The sequence below is a fragment of the Bombus impatiens genome, unplaced genomic scaffold (assembly GCF_000188095.3).
Source record: "Bombus impatiens unplaced genomic scaffold, BIMP_2.2 scf_0102, whole genome shotgun sequence".
Classification (NCBI taxonomy): Eukaryota; Metazoa; Arthropoda; class Insecta; order Hymenoptera; family Apidae; genus Bombus; species Bombus impatiens.
In genome coordinates this window covers 2255279-2271250 of record NT_176521.1, presented here as the reverse complement: position 1 = coordinate 2271250, position 15972 = coordinate 2255279, and the positions used below count along the sequence as shown (strand labels likewise).

General features: G+C 36.8%; 2 protein-coding genes across 4 annotated transcripts in view; one reads left to right on the top strand and one right to left on the bottom strand.

Moving 5' to 3' along the window:
* The window catches only part of LOC100749628 (autophagy-related protein 16-1), a 608083-nt gene that overhangs the window by 339999 nt on the left and 252112 nt on the right, over positions 1-15972 (top strand). The window lies entirely within an intron of this gene.
* LOC100749749 overlaps positions 1-15972 on the bottom strand; it is a 96746-nt gene that overhangs the window by 60581 nt on the left and 20193 nt on the right. The window contains exon 4 of the mRNA XM_024364657.2: positions 5829-6030. Within this exon, the coding sequence (XP_024220425.1) occupies positions 5829-6030 (202 nt within the window). The remainder of the gene's footprint in view (positions 1-5828; positions 6031-15972) is intronic.

Below are 15972 nucleotides of genomic sequence, written 5' to 3'. Positions count from 1 at the left end.
TAGCTCTAACTAAAGGCAACAAGAAACAGCAATAGGAATTTACTTATAGCTCTTTTGCTTCTAGACTTTGTAACCCAAAACAAAACAAAGGCACCTCTCCTTATTTCGAATCTTTTTGCTTCACTAAATTCTATTCTCTTCGTAACAGCAGTTTCCAGGTCACGGATATACAAAAGAAAAGGTGTAAAGTTTGTCTTGAAGTAATTACTTCAACATTGTTAAAGTTACAAGAGATTAACCCTTCACTGATATTCCTTGTATTAGGATATTTAATTTTAAGACATTGTCATAGTTCTGACAAAATTTCAAAATATTTTGTCTAACACATATTCCTGTAAAGTATTCGAGTACTTTCGTAGTCCGACGAATATTCTTGAAAGAAAACATAATATATCGATTAGTTCGAACGACGAGTCATACATCATGAGTAATGTCGTGAATGCTTCTTTTGATCCGGCGCGGTTCGAAATTACAGTGGGTAGAATTTCGCTGGCGTAGCAAAATGTAACAGATCCGGCGGGATCCGTGCTTGAAAATCGAGGCAATCATGCGGGAGAAGCCGGAACACGATGCTAGTCAGAACCGCGGACGCCTAATCAGCCGATTGCGCCGAGGAAATACCGTTCCTATGGAATGTTAATGCGATCTACACCGACGATCCTTAGAAACCGCGGGGCTCGATTCTCAACCGAGGCCAAGTTAAGCGCCAAGACGACCCACTTCACCGCCGCACGCACGTATCGTTGCGCAATAACGCCGTTCTGGTGGCTTACCTTCGATTATCCGCAAACACCGACCATCAAACACTCTTGGACGAGGGCCTTTTCCATGTCTAGGGGTCTTTCCAGTTTTAATGGAGACGTTCGCTTCCTCCTCATTATCTCTTCCGCGTTTCGAGCAGCGAGCGTGATACCAAACCAAACCCTCGTGTTTCTACAGATCCTTACATCGTGCCTTTTCTCGTAAACATATAACATTCGAGACAATAAATTTTCTCTCTCTTTCTCTCTTTCTCTTTTGTGATATTTTATAATATCTTAAATTGAGAATGGATCTTTTAGTGGAACTTTAATTGACAAGTAGATTTGAATTTTTATTATCTATTAATTTATTTGAATTTTTGAAGATAAATTTTTTATCTTAAACAGGAAATTATATTTTTTTTAAATAGGAGATTGCGAAGATGCTTTATTGTCTGTATCAAAAGATTTTGATGTACAAATTTGTATATTTTTTTTTTTACTTTAGATAAAGTACTATATTTCGTAGATAGGGAATTATTTTATACATTTTCTGATATTACATGCATTGTGTGCATTATCAAACTTAATCAGTTCTTATCTATAACTTTAAGTCTACACCTACTTATAAGTATACCTTTATATATATAATAACGACTTTAAGATAACACGAAGGATCTTGCGAACGAGCTTTGAAATACCTCGCGAACACGGAAATAAAACTACGGCAGGAAAGGTTCCATTTATATTTTCCTATAGCAAGAAAGCGGAAGACGATTTGATACACGGCTGAACAAACTGAAATTCCGGAATGATAGAGTCGGGTCCGCGAGCCACGCACGAGTCTTCAATCCGGAACTTCATTCGTTCTTGTGGAGATCAAGTCCTTGCTCCCCTTTCCACGGTTTCCGAGATACGAACGCATAGCTATGCCACTTTTGATATGGTTCCGGCTGGGCAAGGACCTCTCGACCCTGCCTCGGGTCGAAGCTTCGCTTCGAGGGTCGTCGCGAGGCGACCAGATGGCAGAGACCTTTCGCTTAGGTGCTTTCAAGGTGTGCACGTGCACGTTCAATCTTGCTCACGAATGCGAAGCTTGACGCGTCGGCGTGATATCGCATAAACGCGCGTTTCTATCGAAATCGGAAGAAACTCCCTTCTTCCGCATGCTTACCGGACCCCGATATTTCACATGGCTAATAGATTAAAATTCCTCGAATCAACGTCTTCCTGACGTCTCTTAATTATCGAATTGACCGTAAAAGGACTACTGAGGGTCAGATCACTGATTAACTTAAAACGTACGTATCTATTAGGTTGTCCGAGAAGTTTCTTTCGTTTTATAAAGAAACAATAGACGCACAATGTTTCTTGTTTTATATTAGTTTATTGAATTGTGCACGAATATAATAATAGAAATAGAACGAAATGGATCATACCTAATTTAATAAAATAATATAGAACAGAAATTGTTGTTCATCTATTATCACCTTATGAAACGAAAGAAACTTTTCGGACAACCTAGTATTATATATTAGGGCAACTGAATCTTCTCTTGAGTCACAATCTTCTCTTATTATATAATGATTTTATTATTATTAGATTACAGATATTTATCCAAGTTCATATTCTTTGCGAATATAGAGAATTAGAATTAATTCGATAGATAGAGAATTTTTCTACTTAATAAATATTATATTTTAGATACTTTTGCATGTCTATGGATTCTACGCATTCTTGTATCTCTCGATTTTCTAGAAATATATAAAGATATACAGTTTAATTATTAGAATTATTTTAAAATAATTTCTCCGAAGTATTTTTCATCGTTTCAAAATTTCCAACCCGCAGGATGTAGCAATATATTCTGACTTTTAAAATCAAAATTATTTGTCACTTAGCTCCAATACAGTAGGTATAGTATATATACACTATGATAAATCCCTTGGCACAAACTATACTGCGTTGTAACGTTCAGATGTACCAGTATAAATTTCCTAGTAGCAGAACTGTGACAAACGTCCCCGTATAAAGGTTAATTAATAACTAACCATGTCATAATCATGACAGGTAGCAACTGGCTGCAAACGAGCCACGGACAGCCAACCACTAAACGTATGACAACCGATGATCCACTGAACATTCAATAGAATTTCCTATTAACGTCAAATGCGAATACGGCAGTCGACAATTTTTTAGAAGTAGGTTTCTTTTTCTTCATATATTACAATACAAACATAAGGGGAAATTTTTGTGTATAAACGCAGCATTCAATCAAAAGCATTTAGAACGTCTAAACTGTACACCTTAGATTCCTAACATTGCGGGTTGTGACAGATAAATCTTAATTTTATGGTCTACTAGAAACGAATCTTTTCGTACATTCACGCGAAAGAATATTCTTTTTCTCGTGTTATTATCTAAATGTGACTTATATGAAAATAATTCAAGTAAAACATATACCTTTTATCGTAAGTAGAAAAGAATGTTCGACCAAAAATGCATGAAATTGCAACACAATTATCAAGCATCAATTTTGTTGTACCTTAGATCTGCTTCAAGAATTATATCCGTGATATTCCCACTTTTTAAGCAACAAAGGCTTCAAAAATTCTGACTTTGACATAAATATTTGAAATTAAATAGATAGCAGAGGAGAATAGTCTATTTGAAAAAGAGAATTAAATATGCGATCGTTTTGCGTCAAAGGACCTTCGTGCGCTCCTATGGCTGAAAAAATCCGATTAGTAAAATGAGTCGATGGTATATAATTGAAACGCTGGAATATTCTCTTTGTTCCGTCTTTCTACGCTTTTCTTTTTCATTACCATTTTCCACACTAAAATATTTTTAACTTCAAAAACGTTTAGCTTCACTTGTTTCGCAAATGTTTGTGTAAAAGCTACGGGTCTTTCTGTGTCTTAAGTGTAAGAATACCGACGCATATGAATGAATAATGTTCATGTGAAACAGATAACTATAAACCGTATAACTGAAAAAAGATCGTGCTTTTTGTTGATATGGAGAAAAAAATCTCCCCGGTAACTATTTGCGGAAAGCTTTGCTTCAAATATAAAGAAATAAAGACAAAATATGTTTAATCTAAATGGTACATTTTTAATCGTGGAATAATTGAAAACACGCACTTTTTCCTTCGAAATATTTAAAAATTGGACAAAGATTTTAAATTCATTTAAAAAGCATCTTAGTAGAGAGTAGGAATTGTCCAAAAATCTTTACTTATAAGTTTCTGAATATTAAAGGTAATATCAATTCGTAATGTCAAAAGATTCTTTTATTTATTACCTAAAAACTAACTTCGTCAAAAACCATATAAAAATTACTATGAAGAACATTTTCAAGATATAATTAATCTACTTACAAACTTACAACTAAATAGTTAGTTAATTTCAATTAAATTTAGATTCTGATTTAAACTTCATTTTATTCAAACGTAATGAAGAAGTTCTCTAATCGTGCACGCATTATCGTCGTTTGCAACGATACGAAGATAACGGATCTGTAAAATCGCGAATTCTTATCTAACCGCTGAGGCACCTGATTCTCTTGACTCAACCTACACCGATCATCCCTTTATGGGCAACTATAATGAGAAGGTTTTAACATGCATTACTGCATCTACTTACGCAATTTCCGATAATCTTTGGAATAAAATCAACGAGATCTTATGACATGTACGTATATACTTAACCGGCTGGTAACTGTATACTCGAGCCAATATCTAAACCCTTGTATTCAAAGATGAATGCGGAAGAAAAGTCGATCCGATTGACGGTAACGAGCTCGACTACAAATTAGACCGAATGATCATTATAACGATCGAGATCCCGTCAATTTTTCTAAAATCTGACGCACCGTCATCGATGTATAATTGTAGTTGTAGCATAACCACGATATCGTGCCAATTTTTATTTCTCCCTTTTTCGTGGTATTTTCTATGGGGAGAGGAGAAAACGTAGTGACGTGGGCATAATTAGTCCGGCCACGATCAAAGCGTTCCTCTAATGCCTTCGAGCGAACGCAAAGTGACAACGATGAAAAACAGCGCGCGTGCAGACGCGGGAATGTAGCGCGGTAAAATATTTAGCGAGAAAAATATTTAAACAAAATCGACGTTCTGCGTTGACTGGCGCACAGGGGCAGAGGAGTCGTACCGTGGATATAAAAGAGTATTTGCGCATAGTCTTATTATCTGATAAAGCTCCGTCTTTTTTATCGGACTCTATGTACGCTTCATTTTCACAGTATCGAATTTTTCATACTGCAGCATAGTAGTTTGTAGTCCTGTTATTAATATTCTAGAGTGAATATATAAAATGTTGTTCGTGATATAACGAGCAAATATCGGGTAAAAGAAACATAATTCGCTAGAAACAGCAAGTAAATTACTAAAATCACGAAAAATTCATGAAATCGATAGAAATGATTAAACGCTGCTATAGGAGGGTTTATTCTCTCTCGTTCACTTTCAGAAGTCACGAGTGGCAAAGAAAGAAAATGTTGCCCCTATATATCGTTCCATCCTACAACACTAACTAACTTATAACACTAACACATACAACAAATACTTTTTATAGCTGTAAATAGGGAAAATCCAGTGAAATGACAAATATACGAGGAATCTGGGTGGCTCGCAGCTATTTCTCTGCAACTTTTCCAGAAAGATAGCCCGACCGTTCCCTTCGATGTTCCAGCTCGCATGAAACGTCGAGGATGGCCGCTTCATGACCAAGAAACACTCGAGACTCTGTAGGGGCGTGATATAACGTCCTCCTTCTCGATCGAGGAACCCAATAACTGGAAAACGCACCGAAGCGTGTAGAGGTGCTTTCGATTCTCCAAGATCTACTCGAGGAAGACGAAAAGAGAGAAGAAGAGCCCTGTGCGCCGTGTGTCGATTCGCGTTGAATCTCGAGGCGAGTGCGTCCGCCTCCTCTGCCACCCGCAACACTGGAGGCGGATATCGCGACCGAAGACGGGAAAAAGAACCAGGTCGCCGGAAAACGACCGTCCGTTGAATAGGATTCGCGATGCAGCAAACGAAAAATAGCCATGTTTCATACTCACCGGCACAGGAAGTCTCTCTCGCCTAAACAGAGCTCCAAACAGTGCTGTCGCGAGGAGGCATTCATAGTTCTGCGTGTGTGCCCCTGAAGACGATGCCCCTGGACCCTGTCGATACACCAGGCACGTTCGCATGGTTTCACAGCCAAGCAGCTCTTCTGAGCGTAAATCGTGAATACTGGAAACTGGGATTGTGAAAGAGCGCCTGGAACAACAAAAATCGTCGAATCAGGTTACACATTTAGGCTGATAAAAATTGGATTTCTCTTCTTATCGTTTCCGAAATATAAACGAGAATATTCTTAAACAAACAGATGCAGTTAAAGTTTTTAAATATTTACAAATTTTATCGTTAAAGGTGCCACGTCGTTTAATAATTGGATTAAAATATTTAAATACATTCTATCGAGAAATATATCGAATAATGTAAAAGAGTAAAAATTTTAGTCTAAAGGAGTACTATTGATTTTTATTAAAAATAACTTTTAGATCATGGTGATACGTGTATGTCATTGCTTGAAAACTTGTTTTTAAATTTCCCAATTTTCTAATAATAATACGATACGATACGAGACAAGGTGATAATTCGTTGATTTTTGTAAAATACCAGCGTGTATACTCACAGCGTGTATATTTTTCTTGATTAAAATATGTTTTACAAATTATAAATTGCACGGCGCGCAGTGCCGAAGCTATGAATGTTCTAATTCAACTTCGCAAGTTGATATTGATGCGGATGAGTGACTGTTATACTCTGAGCGGACGAAAGTACTTCTCGCTCGGGGCAGCTCGTTATTCTTTCCCTGTCGATGGTTGAGTCGAGAAGGACAGGGGCCGCGTTAAGTGGTGGAATAATTTCTGCGCCCTAGTGTCGCTGTCGCATCATCCCTCTTTTACGAAATCATAATTAATCTCGGCAAACTTGACGGATAGAGGTGGGGCATTTTCGATCGTGATTCGTCGAAAAGTTTTCCGCGAGATAGAGAGAGATAGGTAGATAGATAGATAGATAGAGAGGGAGTGGGGGACTGCCACGGGGAGAAGAACAAGTTAACGCGGTAACAGGTTCGCCAAAACACGGAACATCGATCTTCCAGCAGGCGCTAAAGATATTCAATTACTTGGCTCTAGAAGGCTTCGCGGGACTAATGACTGTAGCTAATTTTAATGGTCGGCAAGAGACCACAACGATAACCGCAACGTTAAACGAACGTTCGTTTTGCGGCTTCGACACGATCTACGATGTCGAATCATTCGTGGAACGTCGGATAGTAGGAAGATCTTCACTCGTTACGGGCCGAAGGATAAGCGCATTATAGTAATCAACGGCCACTTCCGGGGGCCTATATGCAGAAGACAGGTACCATTTACTCGTTATAATGCTACCGCATTACCAGATAATGGAACATCGTCGGATCGTAAATATTTTACAGGCACCCAGAGAATTTTATCGGAGAGCTTTTCACGCTTCTTACATTGTTCTCAACCGTTTCTCTCGTTTCTCCTATTCTAATCGAAAAATACCATCTCTGTTAGGCATTGGGTATGCTTTATATAGTTTCATTATTCTCATGTATTTCGTCTCTAAGCAACGTATAATAGGACTTCAAATATTCTCCTCGATTGAATTTCCTTCTAACAATTAGAAATGTCATGAAACCCACTATCCAAGCCACTAGATGTCCTATCTGGCATCCTTTCATTTTTCAAGATCCGAATCGCTCAGAAGCTATGTTGATTAACTTGATAAATTAAAATATCTGGAAAAACGACTATTATAGATATTGTCTTTTTTTCATTTTTCTGAAATTTACCATTATTTGTGCTATCTCGTTATGATAAATAAATTTATAGAAATCATAATGGATAATATGGAATTGATCGAGTGTCACACTTAACGAAATTATTGCTATCACGAAATTGTATTATAACGAATTTTCTTCTTCAAAGGGTAATTAAATACGATATGGGAAATTTTCATATTTTCGTGTTTTTTCTATGTTGGCGAAAATTACAGGGAATATTCGTAGACGTGAGAAAGAACGAATATTGTAAAGGGGAAAGAATACGGTCACCTTAATTATTTGCATTATCGCGATCTCTTTTAGCTCTGATTCATAACCTTTGACGGTGGTTAATTAAAAATCCGTAGAACTGTGACTTCAGTTGACACAAAACACGATTTATCAATTAACCGTTCTCGGTTTTTTAACATGGGAATGGTCCTGGCAAGTAATCAGCCAGCTGAATCGATTTGGTAGTTGTGCACGTAGGAAAAGAACGTTTCTACCTGGACTGCGGAAAAGAAGCGTCACACGTAGGCCGTGGTATTGACCGCTGCTATCGTTCCGTATTTTTCACCGTTCGTTTAACCAGCTCCCTTCCGCGTCGCTCGTTTCGCTATGAAAAATATCGTTCCCGTACCTGCTATACCACAAACTACTGTTGGAATACCTGAACGCCCAAATGCGTGATAAATACTAGTCGTTAAGTGTACCGAGCAAGACTAATTCTTGAAGGGAAATTTAACTTTATCATGAAACGGTTGATGCTCGTTATTTATTTCACTGGGTTTCGTTCAGTATGAATTTCTGCTTACCATGTCGTTTAAGACAAATTCTCAAATAATAATAGACGATAATTTTTTAGAACGATGGTTACTTTTATTATAACATGATCGTGTTTGACACGAAGTCTGACTCAATTTCACTTATACTATTCATATCACTCATACATACGTAATTATATATTTACACATATATATTGATCGAAAGTTTGGAACTATTATGCGTTTTATAGAATGCAAGAATTTAAGAAATTCCGTTTAATATTCAACAAATCAAACTTATAATTTCCATAGTAGACTATTTAATTGTGCCAATCCTCGTCGTACTATATAAAATCTAGTAAGTCGTACTGGTAACGGAAGTCGCACGCTATCCATCAACGTGGAGGAATACAAATTGCTCGTTGAGCGTATGAAGCGAAATAAAACAATAAGCGTGTCGAATCGAAACTGCCAATCTCTGAGAGCACGACGCTCTGGCGCTAGTCCAGCTTCCCTTACATTCCTACTTCCATTTCTTCGGCTGGGGATGCAGATTCCAAGCAAGATTGCGTACAGTCATAAATCTTTTAATTTCTGTCACGATACGAAAGTGGAATAGTAGGGAGATTAACATGCTTGCCTTGAAAGCTATCGTCGTCTCCTTGCAAAACCGGACGCTTCTCTACTTTCCGGCAACGTATCGAGCTCATTTCTATCAGCGGGTTATTCGTCTCGGGGCCGGGTCTTATCGTCCGACCACTTCGCTCCGGAAAAATCTTCCGCTTCGGAAGGACGTGCGCCTCCGTACTTAAGCGAAACGAAATAGCTTTATATCGTCATAAATCTAGCACAGATTTATCGACCGGTGCACCGTTCCACCGCAACATTCTACATCATTTCATATACCGAGACAGAGGGATTCTTTGTGAGCGAGGCTAGTAAGGAAGTAACAGAAAGGAAACTTCCACGTGTAAGTTGTCACGACATCGAGGGAAATGCGGAACGGCCCAGGGCTGGCCGCATCTGCAGCGTCGGTATTACGGAACGGCGATCGCACAAAATGATGCAAGTAAAGCGTCTGTGTTCCATGGTACCCGTGGAATAGTTCGATTTCTGATATACGAGCTACATTTAGATACGGTTCAACCTCAAGTGGCATCGACAATGTCCCAACCCTTTCCTCGGACTCCTCGTCGCGGTAAACTTGATGTACAATCTTGGTTTTCTTTATCTTCTCTCGGATACCCCTTTTCTCTCTTCTCGCTTTCTTTTTCTAACCGCTGTTATTCCTCCCTGTCGCGTCCCTCCGGCTCCCTTCCTTTCGCGAACAAAGGCAATGAAATTCCTTCCTTACGTGGACTTTCCGCGATTCTTCTCGCATTCCGATACACGGTGGTCTCGCTAAGCATTCCACTTTGAATATTACCGAGATCACTCGAGGCAGGGTAGAATGTCGTGGTTTAGAGACTGTTTTGAATCTTTTTCTTTCAGTAATATACAGTAGATGTGAATAATATTTCTTGAAAAAAAGCAATTTTTTCACTGTTAAGTGGTGGAATTATTAATTTACTGACGTGATAATTATTTCACGATAAACGTTCTCATACCATTTTATCTCATTAGAATTACTATTTATTATTATTAATAATCAATAGAAAAAACATTCAATAAAAAATATTCAGTCTTGAAAGTATTAAAGATTGTGTTCTTGTATCTTTAAGAATCACGGATTAGACATCCGGATACAAATACAAATTTTCTTTATCTAGCTGTGTTAGTATTGTAGCAAATCAAAGATGCAATCGATTATGATAATAAAGGTTTCCATATGGGAAACGACGCTCTATGGTCATAATTCCTTAGAAATTAGATTTGCTACGCGCTACAAATTAAGTCCCTTAATTTTGTTCTTTAATTGGCGGCAGTCATGGAAGAAGTTAATTTAATCCATTGCAAGATAATTTTCTATTATCGAAGAATCATAAACGGTGCTCCACTCCACTCCACTATGCGATCATATTTCAAATATCTATGTATAGCTCGTTTCTCATAAATAAATGAAATACAACTCGATAGAAGTAAAGACTATCGTACAAGCTTACACCATCATCGACGTAACCTTCACACTTAACGAACCGTAAGAAATTGCGTGAACATCTATATTATTGCAAATTGAATATTAGAGTAAAATTGAATACCACGCCATTCGATAACTGACTAGATTTTTCCAAGCCTGTTCTGTCCAGTAATTGTTCTTAATAATTACTATTTCACACTCTGTAAATATGTTTAACAACGCTACATTAACTACAGTGAATAATTATTTAATCGAGCTGCTTAATTACCGCATTAGCTTTCGAACTTATTCAGGTTTGAATTAATTTGGATTATATATTACAGAGCTGATCAAAGGGAAGAGTTGTAATTATAGATGTTCCAGTGGAGAAAAATCTAACGCAATGAATTATACGTTTATCGTTTATCCCTCTAGTACCGTGATTTTAAATGTTACGTATCATGTTCGTGATATATTACACAGAACAGAATACGTTATTGTTTAAGAGTAGAGTGCACTCGTACGAATACTTTGGAGAAGAAATCAGTGCGCATAAAGTCACGCAATCCTCTCATTTGCATTAGACTTTTCCCCAATCTAGTTTCATTTCACTTACAATTTATAATTTCTTAATAATTATTATTTTCTATAAGCACGTGTGTAGAGTGCAGATTCGTTGTTATAGTAAAACCTTTTTTATCTTGGCAGCTGTCATTACACAAATTTTCATGTACAGTTTCATTTCTATAAGTTTTTTTTAAGGTAACGATGGCTGCCGGACCACCCGCAATAAGATTATGCCGTGTACTTTTACGTTCGTTTCCCAGCGCATAATTGTGGCCGGTCGTTACGCGGGCTTAACGTGCCGTGTAAAGTCACAGTTTTTCAAGTAGCCACCAACCGGATGTTGCGCAATTGTACTGGCTTTCACGAGTTGACGCAGCCTCCATAAAACGAAGAAACGACAAATAATCGGACCGAGCAAACGATTGCAAAAGAATCGCAATCGAAATAACTCGGTTTTTCTCCATTTCTTTAATAAACCGATAAACTGGCGATTATTAACTCGATACGATATACGTGCAGGAGTTTTATTTTATTTCGTATTGGTACTTTGTGTTGAATATTTTTGTCCAAACTCTGTTTGCCACCAGCTTTTACATATTCAATGAAATTCGCTCTAATATTAATTAGCAATCAACCGTTTAGAACCTCTTCGAATTAATTAAGTTGATATTTAAGTCGCTTGATATTTATATGACTTTAATTCAAACGAAGTAACTTGCAGAATTGTACGAGTGTTACTACTCGACACTAAATTATTCGAATTTGAACAATTTAATCAATTTGAACAGGACTTAATACAAACTAGATAGTAAAAGTTGATTTAGATCAAGGAAGTAATACCAAGTATGAGACTAGAAATAACATTCCTTTAGATAGCGGCTGTTGATTCTTTCAAGTCAAGTCAGTTGTAAGAACCTCAACTTAAAATTAGGAAGGATATTTCAAGTCAAGTAAAATAATAGGTCCACATCAGTAAAGTGGTCTCAAGCTACGATGGGACTCCATTTATTGGAACGAAGCTTTAGTTAGTGTCTGATTAAACGAGCTTCTACCGTCTGAACTCCTATTAAATGGACGAAAAATCTAATGCAATGAAAGAAATCAACAAATTCTTATTATATAAACTCTAGTTGCATATCTGGTTACATTATTCTATAAACTCGTTTGTTCCTCGATAATTTCAGGTAAGTGACATTTTATTACATTTCAATACAAGTAATTTGACTCAGCATAAGGACTCGAAGATATATAACATATTCATATTGATAATATGATATCAAATTAATTAAACTTAAATCGCCTGAATTGTAATAAACTGATTAAGAATCTGAAGAAGAACGAAGACCATTTTTTTGTTTGCCTAGCATCGTCCCGTTATAGTTATTCATCTATTGACTAATGCTCGAATAAAATATTTTGCTTCGTTCAAATTTGTCCGTACAGCGAATACGAAGCGTACGCTGAAGTTTAGCATGTATACAAAGTCTGAATAAGAAAAGTCTTCTCGTTGAATCAGCGCCAACATTTTCAATCGCCCTTTGCACTCGATAGAGGCTCTCTTTTTCTCCGCCTTCTTGTCTGCTCGGCAGACAGTGATGCAATTCGAGGAATTGAATGCATTCGTACTTTTAACATTCTTCGACTGTCGTGCTTGTCCTCCTCGTCACGACCACTTCTCTTTTTCCACTTTTCCATCGCCCTTGCTGTTTTTTCTTTTCACCCTGTGACACGCCAGGGGATAATGCGTCCAGAGCCGCGTGTCTTCGAAATTTTACTTTCAAAAATGTCGCGACATTCGCCCTTCGTGCTGCATTACGTATTCCGTTGAATTATTTCGAAACGTTCGAAGCATTTTGGAAATATTGTTTCTCTCCTTATCAATAAATGTATTATAATTATTTCATTCTGTAGTATAAAGATACCGAGATGTTGGTATTGATGCCGGTACTAATTTATTGTAATAATATTGTTACTGGAAAAGAAACAAGTAATAAGAAAAGAATGCGATATATATATTTCTGAATGTATATTTCTTACATATGTTGATCTCATATTATAAACACAGAATGTACATTTCAACAAATTCTTCAACAACGAAATCTTTATACAATTCTGTATGCTTTAATTGCTGTTTGATGGACTTACTTAAAATACATTTTTAAAATTCCAAATGTATATACTTTTTAATCTGAAAAATAAGTCTAAAAAATAAGCCAACCATTTCGAATGGAAAATGGACATTTCATAAATGTAAACATATCTTCGTACAATCTTCTCTAATTATTTATCCAAAATTTCAGTGTGTACTTCCAACGCGTCTTAATATTTTCACCAAACGTGAGGACAATTAGCTGAATGTAGCAATATCTTCCCTAAAACGTGTCACGAAACGGGACTGCGTGGTCCGCAGCCGCAGAGAATACAATATTCCAAGCACGTGTTCCTTCTAGTTCAACCAATTCCTCGGCAAATGAAATGAGCATCCTTTCAGGCAGAGTCTAGCCACGATAATCGTAACAAAGTTACCGCGACGTAAAGCTGTCGGGCGCAACGAGGACGCGATAACACGCGCACGCCTTCAACGGGGACCATCTTGCCTCAGACACGAAAATATGCATTTCGCTGTTGTATAATTGTCGTAAATACGTAAGCGCGACGCGAGCTGAAGGTAGAAGCTCGCAGCGGACTGGCTCGTCACTTTTTCAGACCGCGTAATGTCGTCAGAACGAGTACGCTTCACGAGGGCGCAAACCGTGTATCTGTGATGGTATGTTTCTAATTTGCGTGCATGCACCGTGCACCCCATCAGGCGCGGCAAGAATTTAATACACGAAACCACGCCTAGCTGGGTCTATGGAGAGAGATAGAAGGAGAGAAAGAGAGAGAGACAAAGCACAACCTATGCAAACCGGTGCCGTTCAAGCACAACACCACGTACTAGCTGAGTCACGAGCACGCGACCAGATCTGCACGACTGAACAGAGGAGCGGTTCCAATAACGTAATTACTTTCGTTGCTTCGCCGGAAACTGTTCGCACTTCGAGCACGCACGCCCTGTCTATTCAATATGCTTGTAATCTTGTGATTTTACCTTTTGATGCACTTTTTACACGTAGGAGAAAGTCAGCCGTGGAATAGATTGTCTGGATCGCTTAATGGAAGCCATGAGCATGTTACTGTTGAGGATAGACGATGAAGACCTCTGATTATGTATACATAAGGTTGGGCGCTGTCAATCTATGAATCTGATAGTAGATTCTTGGAGGAATTAATGTGTAATGACTTTGAGACTGCTAGTAATGTTTAAAAGTAGACTGGAATTTATATAATACTAAATATAGCGTTGTATAATGTGAAACTGGAACTGTCTGAATATTGTGATTTTAACTGAGATTATATTTCTTTTTTATTCTAATCTCCTTTTCTAATTATATGAATCGGTTGTGAAGAATGTTATTTCTTGAAATAAAAATGTTTATTATCATGAAATTTCTACTGTTTGAACTGAAAAAAAAGGATAGATCTAGAAAATGGATTGAACAAAATTTAAATCACATTTGGTATTCTATAGCGAATTCTACTTATATGTGTAAATATACCTTTTCTTTTTGTGCATTTAAGAAAAATTTGATCTGGTATTCTTGTCTTGATTTAAAAGAATAAAAGTATATCTCAACAATAAAACAATTATTGAACACGCGTATTTTCATCAATGTCTGAACAGGGATCTTATCTTACGGTAATTCAACACTGAAAGCGCTTTACACTCTCTTCTATAGTATCTTTAAACTGTTCAGTATTTGCATACATCGATCTCAGCGTGTAATGATGTGTTGGTAAAATCCTTTAAAGAACGATCTTCCTACACGTAATTCTCCACTTGGTAGTTCCAACGTGTAGGACTTTAATACGCTTTATCGAACACAATTGGCTACCTCAGGTAGCTGTAAGATGAGATAAATAGTCGAATGGTCAGGTATGACGAAGTCAATGACTACTGGTTATACCTTCACGACCAGCAGTAACCTTTGAACTACGAATGACTATGCAACATTGGTATTAATCGATTCGGAAGCTTTCAGAGAAGTTGCTCCGAGCACGATGACTAAACGACTTCGATGTATGTCGTTTGTAGATTCTGAAACCATAAACAGCACGAGGGTCTGTCCATCTAAATAATGGAGACATCTACTCTTTTAGATTCTAATCCAATGAAGACCATTTAGATACGTATTTTATTCTTTAAAAATCTTTTCGTTATTATAATTTGTGTATCTATAAATACATATTAATGAATTATGTTAATGAATTCTTTAATGAATAATAATTCTGTGAAGTATTAGTACTCTTTTAGTAGAATATTTTTATTTTAATTATGTATTATAATTATTTATTATTGTTATTTCGATAATAGTCGATCTTTCTTCTTCCATCTTTATATCCAATTCTTTGTTATAGAATTAACTAAATCAATTATTTATATTGTTTAAATCTTTGATGTTTTAAAAACTTCATTTTACTTCGTTTATATTCCTGTATATATATTTTATATTTATATTCTTTAAATATTTCAAATACATATTAAAAGAGTTCAAACTACAAATACGAATTAAGCCTAAGAAAGATGTAATTAACCAAGTTCGAATTAAGTAATGATACGCATCAACATTAACTAGCTTTCCACTTAGTTTACTACATATTCAATGCAACAAGTTTCCACTCAGTCTCCCTACTACAACTTGACATAAGTACTACTCGAATATTTAAACCACTATTAACTACCCGTACCTACATATCAATCAATCGTTATTCAAAACACTACCATAGCAAAACTCAATCTTAATCGAAGTTGCTTAATCCTAGTATGGCAGAACCACACCTATATCTATAGCTAAGGGTCTATATTAATATTATTTCTATACCTACAGCTCAATACCTATTTCTCTGAACAATTTTTTATTTCTTATCGAAGTTAT